At 38.7% G+C, this 7,761-nt stretch overlaps 1 protein-coding gene across 3 annotated transcripts; it reads right to left on the bottom strand.

Annotated features, from left to right (window-relative positions):
* Positions 1-291: 291 nt before the first annotated feature.
* LOC115689633 (AP2-like ethylene-responsive transcription factor AIL1) lies at positions 292-4,655 on the bottom strand. 3 transcript variants are annotated; one of them, XM_056307224.1, is made up of 10 exons: positions 4,306-4,655; positions 4,166-4,263; positions 3,238-3,883; positions 2,944-3,026; positions 2,765-2,773; positions 2,386-2,474; positions 2,202-2,275; positions 2,047-2,097; positions 1,737-1,813; positions 292-1,185 (listed from the first exon to the last, which is right to left on the bottom strand). In XM_056307224.1, exons 1-10 carry the CDS (start codon positions 4,398-4,400, stop codon positions 641-643), a joined length of 1,767 nt encoding a protein of 588 aa, XP_056163199.1. In that variant the 5' UTR covers positions 4,401-4,655; the 3' UTR covers positions 292-640. The 3 variants fall into 3 exon arrangements, with proteins under 3 accessions (XP_056163199.1, XP_030471613.2, XP_056163201.1); XM_030615753.2 differs by having other exon boundaries at positions 4,166-4,655; XM_056307226.1 differs by lacking the exon at positions 2,765-2,773.
* Between the last annotated feature and the right edge of the window lie 3,106 nt (positions 4,656-7,761).

Below are 7,761 nucleotides of genomic sequence, written 5' to 3'. Positions count from 1 at the left end.
GTGAAAAAGATTTTCCTCTAACTCGGCCAAGCATGCCCTATTTTATTTAATATTTTCGATACTATTTTGTCCGAGAAAAACATCACTCAGTCACATGATTAATCCTTGTTACTTGTTGAATTCGTAGCGACCTGATAGTCTAGTCACTCAGCACGCAGGAGCAGGATCAAGCTCCAATTCAAATGCTTATATCTGGTCAACGCCCACAGCTCTTTCTGCACTTTGGGTACAAGCCAATAAATACAGTAGTTGTGCATGCACGAGTAGTAAAAACGTCATTTGATCTTGTGATGGCAATAAGTGCATGTACGTTGTTCCGAGGAAATCCATTTAAAGATCGTGAGGACAAACACGAGAATCCACCATAGATGATGCATACATATACGAATCATGTGCATAATCATATGCCCATTTCGATGTATAAACTATTATTTTGCCGAGTCAAGGTATACTGTTGGCCAACTTCGATACGACATGTGAATGCAGCTTTGTTGTAGATAGCATGAAATTCTTGACCATTTAAAGTCCAAACTACTAGTAGAAACAAATCCTTTCTGGACATTCTCTACCTTCCAGCTTCCACCAAGTCCTTTGATTTGAACAAGTTTCTGCGTACTGAAATCATTAATGAGCCCCCACTTTACTCATTCCACAATGCAAACATAGGAACTTGATGAACCAAGCTCAAATTTCCCAACCTATTGGTCCCGTTATGATCGCTTTCATTGCTTCCATCTTCATATTTCTGATCCTGCATTGAGAAATACGCATGAGAGTAATCTTCGCCGCCGCCAAAATCACCGGCACTTGGCGATTCTTGATGATTGCTCGAGCCCATTATCAAGGCATCGCCGTTGGTAGTGTTTGCGATCGTTGGAGGATCTTGACTTTCGGGCATGTTGGAACTCCACACCATGTTGGTAAAATCCTCAGATGTCTCGCCATTGGTTATCGCAAGAAGTGCTCGCGGAGACGATGAGGAGGCACACGAGTTGTAGTCGTGATCGAGAAGGGCCGGTGTAGCCTCTTTCGGGGAGCGTTTAGCGAGATCGCTTGCTATTAGAGTGGAGCTTGAGCAAATTCTCTTTACGTCGTAACGGTTAATATCGAAGTTTGTGACCGCATTCGTTCCCCTAAATTTGATGGCTGCGATGTCATAGGCTTCTGCGGCTTCCTCTTGGGTACCTAAATTAAACAAAGAAAAGATCTCCATGTAAATAATTGAGGATGATTGTACTAGGTATGATACAAAATTTTCAATCAACAGGACAGGTATGCATAATTTCGACATGTCAGATCCTCATCGTGCATTGAACATATTCGGCACACAAGGTCAAACAATGGAGTAAACGGATTGAAATGTACATGATATAAAATCCAATAGTAACTAACACATTGATTATCTGATACGATTAAAACTTGAGACAAATAGAGCCAGATAACACTTCGTAAATTCTTGAGTGGATAAAAGCTCTTGTTAACGGTCGTAACATGAATACTAGTTACACGAATTTCATAAAAGGGCAACCTCCGTCTCATTTTCGGGCCAAACATCGAAAGCGATTAGAGTGCGATAAATTCATTCCTTATTAGAAAAGGACAAGAGCATCGACCACGAGTTGGCAGAAAGGAAAACCTAAACATTGAAAAGAATGTACTAGTAATTTCGATGCTTTTTTTCAACAAGAATCCCACATTGATATAAGAAAATCAAGGAACGAAGGTAGGAACTAAACTGAATGTGCCGAGGTACAAGTCCTTGTTACCAGCAACTCTTCCGATTCTAGCTTGCCACCGTCCATGCTGATGGTGTCTGACAACCAAGAAAGACAACTTTTGACAGATAAGAGGAAAGCAAAAAAGAGAGAGATTATTTGAAAGATTGATGAGACCCTCTTCAATAATGGCACCAATTGATTTATGTCATATGGCAAATTGCACCCTTTATGTTTTGCCTATTATTGCAAAAGATAATTTATAAAAAAGAAAAGAAGATCCCGCAAAGTGCAGTAAATAACTTGCACTTCATAAATCCTGCCACCATACCTGGTCACTCCTCTGTATACAGATGCTCCTCTTGAAAATCCACTGCTTTTCCTGTTAAAATAAATAACTACAAGTATTATATATAACCCCACACTAATCAATCATTTTTCTAATTATTTTGGCCAAAGTAAGATTTTACGTAAACCTATCATTACCTTCTTAAGTGAGCAACAAATTCTTGCCGGGTCATGTTCTTCATTTCCTCAAGTTCTTTCTCATAAATGCTCAGCTGAGCAATTCACAAAATGAGAAGAGTTAATGCACATTAGTGCCTTCCCTTCTGTAGTTTTTACAGATACAGAAGAGTACTTTCCTAGGGATTATCCAACAAAAACTGACCGGGAAGTTTATGTGGGTAGTTGGACCCCAATACTTTAGTGCAGCCAAATCATAAGCCCTCGCTGCCTTTTCTTCCTTATCATACCCACCTGATAAGCATCCATATATCCGTACGATTAATGAAATATTGATAAAGACTTAAAATGCACACCAATCATACTTACCTTAAGAGTTGAACTAGAATTGCTAAAAGTTTTACTAAAACTCTTTACAAAGGAGACGAAGCTCGGCCGATGGTTCAAGAGGTAATGGTCATGTTTTGTATGCATTATCAATGGAAATTTGTCATATCATTCTTTAGAAAAAAACATATGTAGTAATTTTCTCCAATTACACGAGACAAGCATAAAAATAAGAGCAATGGGTCAGGAGCATTTACCTAGATACACTGCCAAGTTGTGGTTCAGTGAAAGGAGAATCGCCCCAAGCAAAGCACATTCAAGAAAAATACATTGACAACACCATCATCATTAGAAAATTCTTAAAGATGCAGAAACCTTGGGAAAGAAAAGAATAATAAGAATGTGAAATGATTACTCCTATTTATTTTTCTCTTACCTTGCCTCCCTTTTCTGGTTTGGCCTTCTTTCCTGCAGCTGTTATCCCACAGATGAGCCTCATATCTCCCCGTCCACCTATGTCTGCATAAACATTTACACAAACCCAAAAACGGAAAAACAATACCCGAATCTTCGATTAATTCAATAACCGGAATGCAAAATACAGATGCATAGAACAAATAAACTAAAAGGCAGTTGTAAAAGTTATTTTTGTGGCGAAAAAAGAACAAAACTGGCATCAGCCTTACAAAAAAATGAAAAAAAGACAACTTTTAAAAAAACTGTAGATTACCTAGTGACACCTCGATACTGAGAGGTCCTTTGCCCAAACGTGTCAATAGACTTACGAGGAAGGATACACTTGTTGCTGTTGTTGCTGCTCGAAAATGATGCCCTCTTGGCGATGCTACCGTCACCAACTAGTGGTGCCTGAGAAATCGGTGCACCAACACCCACATTGCTGTTGATGTTGTTGTTGTCACTTTGAGAGCTAGGGCTCATCATGGTGAGAGAGAGGCTGCCACCACTGCTACTTGTAGTAGTCCCATTCGCTTGACGCAACCATGTCTTGAACCCAGAAACTGAACAAGTCGTTGCACTCGCACCACCATCAAACGGGACATGTTCTTGGTGGAGGTACATGCGATCATCGACATCACATCCGTGGTTGTTGCTGTCATGATTAGCAGATGGAACTATTACGGATTGCGAGTTCTCAATGTAACATTGATGGGGATGATCTGGATGGTTGACGTGGTTAAAGCAGCTCGGAGCTACGTTCACATTGATCCCCGCACAAGCTGAGCTTGTGGCTTGGTGGTTCTGATTTTGGGGCTCATCATCGCCGTGAGGAGAGCCTGAGTAGCAACATCCCAAGAAGTCTTCAAGCTTCGGGCCTCGATGATCTTCCCCATCATTGGCATTCTCATAGCTCCATTCTAAGCAAACAAACAAGCCCAAGAATAAACAAGGAAGACTGGAACAACCGCCATATAATGTCAACTACGCTAGTTATGTTAGCAGGAAAATGGATACAAGAGATTCTCGTGGAAATCGGTCAAACAGTTGGAAAGCACGACATGACATGCGTAGAGAGATTCGATTCCTATTTCTTTTTTTTTTTTGCGGGACAAATATCAGTTAGAACATTTATATTCATTTCCATCGTAAAGGGTTTTAGAGATCAGCGGAAAATGAGACATGCAAACAGATTAGATTACCTTCACTGCCATGAGGACGCCGGAAATGAGGATCAAGAACACAGAGGGAGCCATCGGAGCGCAGTGGCATGACGGTAATATCAGGAGGAAAGCCACCGTCACCGCCACCGCCGCCGCCACCGCCACCGCCACCGCCAGCCCCACCGCCACCTCCTCCTCCTGCTTGGCCTTCTCTGCAGATTTCTTCGTTGATTTTCAGGTGCGGAGTCAGAGAGAACCCCAGCCAATTGCTCATTCTTTCTCCCTTCTATCTTTTCCTCTCGGAAAATCAGGAAAAACTATTCTATCTCCAACCTCGAAACCCCACGAAGAAGAAGAAAAAGAAGAAGTTCTCTCTCTCTAAAAACCGGTGAAAAGTCTTCTCTCTTTCCAGTTTCTTGCAACTTGGGATCTTTGGAGGGATTCTAAGCTCGAATTTCGAAGTGGGGTTCGTGTTTTTTTGCTTTCTTTTCTCTTCAAAAGGAGAAATTTCAAACCTTTTGCGCAAGGGAAGGACTAAAGAGAAAAGAAAAAGGATAAGCGCATTCAAAGTCCTAAAATTTATCACGAAAATATAATTAATTTTTAAAATATTTAAAAAGTATAAATAAGTCCTAAAATTTATCTCGAGAGTGCACTTGAGTCCTAAACTTAAAAAAAGTGTAAACAATTCCTAAAACTTGTCACGAAAGTGAAAATAAGTCATAAAACTTGTCAAATTGATTCAATTAAGTCCTTCCATTATTTACACTTTTGTGACAAGTTTTAGGATTTGTTTGCATTTTCGTAATAAGTTTTAGGACTTATTTGTATTTTTTAAAAGTTTTAGGACTCAAATATATTTTTATGATAAATTTTAGAATTTTTTTGTATTTTTTAAAAATTTTAAGATTTAATTATATTTTTATGATAAATTTTAGAATTTTTCGTGCGCTTATCTCAAAGAAAAACTTTCAGCTTCGTCAAGAAACCCTGTTTTGTCTGTTCTGCGAATTGGAAAAGAAGAAAGAGAGACGGGGGAGGATTGCGGGGATTTACGAGCATCTCTCTCTCTCTCTCATCTCTCCTCGTCTTTATATTCTCAGCTCTGAGAGAGCGTCCTGCGTCGTCTGTTCTGTACAATGCCTCCTCGGTTTCTGTGCCCATCCTTCAATTTCTTTCTCAGATTTCTCTGCAGAGGTGGCCCCCAAGACCTTGCCACCAAATCATGTCGCTGCAGGAAGATTTAAAAATAAATTCTGGATGCGCTAAAGGAAAATAAAAGTACACTATGCATCTTTGTTTATACTTTATCTCTTTTAGGGTTATTATCCCAAAAAAAACTCCGAACTGTGTCACGAATTTACCTAAAAAATTATAAACTAATACGCATATAATAAATTTATCCTCCATTAATTTTCATTAAATTTTACTATGAAATTATTTAATTAAATAACACGTGACAGTTGACGAATGTACCAGTTTGGGATTTTACCTTCTGTTTGTCCCAGATGTACTAATTTGAGGATAAATTTATCACAGATATACCAGTTTTGGAATTTTGATGGTCAAAAAATTAATCTTGGGTAAATTTATCACATACATATCAGTTTTGGATTTTTTATGGTCAAAAAATTAATTTGGGGTAAATTTATCACAAATGTACCGGTTTAAAGTTTTCCATAGTATTATTCCTTTTTTTAATAGTCCACTTTGAAAAGGGAATTAAAAGTGACGGATGCATCGAAAAGTTTTGCATATTTCTCGTAAAAATTGAAGAAAAGATCGAAATTCTCTTTTTACTGACCACCGCTAGTTATAAAAGTTTAAGATGTTCAGTGAAAGCACGGTTCAATAATTAAACATTCCAATAATGGCCCAGACCTCATGGTACACGCGGACTTTCGCAAATACGAGGTCACTGAGTGCTAACAAAACTCATAGCGGCAATGCATGTATTGAATTTTGATCGATACCAAACAGGCTCTGGCACTACAATAGCACTATGATGAATTGGCTCGCTCGTTGGAGTAATGAGATGATGAGTGATGCCGAACGACGATCTCTTTGCAGTTGTTTTCGCCATTCCGGTTTATCAAAAGAAAAAAACGAAAGAGGTATTGACCCAAGCAGTGGGGGTGTCAAAAATCGAAACCAAAACTGTAATCAAAAGCGAAACCAAATTGAACTAAAAAATTTGGGTCTAATAGGTAAAGGATTTTGGGTAGTTTGCACGGTTCGGTTTAGGTTTCGATTTTTTTTTTAATCTTTAGAAAACGCAAATCAAAACCAAACTCAGTGCCATTCGTTCGAAGACCTAGAAAACCTTTAGAAAACATGAAGGGGATTGTGTCTCGACCATCATATATATATATATATATTTTTTGAATTCAAGTCATTCCGTTCATGATAATGCATTATGCTTGATTAGGGAAGAACTGCAGTCATCGGTGCTCATGGTCGCGGGCTATTCACGCTCACATTCTGCCTTATGAGCAAATTTATGCTGCGTTTTGTAATTCAACTGTACTCCTATCTGACAAAATTGTTGATACTTAAGTTATTTCCATTTCAGACATAAAAAGCTCAGTGAAGAAACCTTATGTTCATTCACAAGATATGTCTCATCTGTAGTTCGCATTTTGTTTTACTGAAAGTTAAAAAACAATGGTTTGCATTAAACCAGCAATTGCATGCTTTTGGCAGGATTTTGTACATGTCTATCTCTTGTCAAGTTGAAAAACATTGTTGATGGGAGAATTACTCTTGTGATAAATGGTAGCAGGCCACAGAAATGATGAACCCACGATTGCTTTACCAAACTTTACCTTGTGAGAAGGTTAAAAAAAAATGAAAACCCACAGCGAACCGCAAATTCGGTTCAGGTCGTAATTCAATTCGATTCAAGTACTCACCCTAACAATTCGGCTTGGTTTTGTTGATAACCTAAACCGAACCGAACCGAAATGTTCACACCTAATACTTAAAAAATAGACAGTGTTGTTTGGAGGGAATCGGTCCAAGACACGTGGGCTTAACAAGTGAACACCAGTAGGCCTAGACCACTGGTATTGATCTTTTGAGAGTATGAGGCCCAACCCCAAGCCCAACAAGAATAGTCTATTGCCATTGGTCTCTTTCTTTATTTACAAAAATTGAAAAAAAAAACGCGAACGGATTTAATTATGTAATTAGTTGTTAAATAAGGCAAAAATCTGTTTTATGCTGAGATTTATCTATTAACTGAGAAGTCAATATCCCTAATAAGAGTGAGTTTCCCAAGCTTAAGTTTACTATTCTAGTTGGTGAATTTTGGTTGCAAAGAAAATACACTCATCAATATTATACTCTCATACTTTCGGTTCCCAAGCCAGATATGTGAGACTTTGTTTTATTATAATGTTATAAGATCAAACAATCTACTTCCCGAGCAAGACATTAAAAGGCTTATTCTGAACTCTGGTACGTTAAACACGGGGGTATTCATTGGAGAGAGGAAAAAAAACTTTCTCTCCAATTGGGGAGCTGGGTATGTGGACACCGACACGTTAAAATAAAGAATACGGTCCTATCAGCCCGCCAGGTGTATGCACCTGGACAGGCGAGGCAACCCTGATCGGAAACATCGATTTTCTCTA

The sequence above is a fragment of the Syzygium oleosum genome, unplaced genomic scaffold (assembly GCF_021117445.2).
Source record: "Syzygium oleosum isolate NSW1041296 unplaced genomic scaffold, Sole_v2.1 Sole_v2.51, whole genome shotgun sequence".
Taxonomy (NCBI): domain Eukaryota; kingdom Viridiplantae; phylum Streptophyta; class Magnoliopsida; order Myrtales; family Myrtaceae; genus Syzygium; species Syzygium oleosum.
Note: the sequence above shows the minus strand (reverse complement) of the source record. Positions and strands in the feature narration are given on the sequence as shown.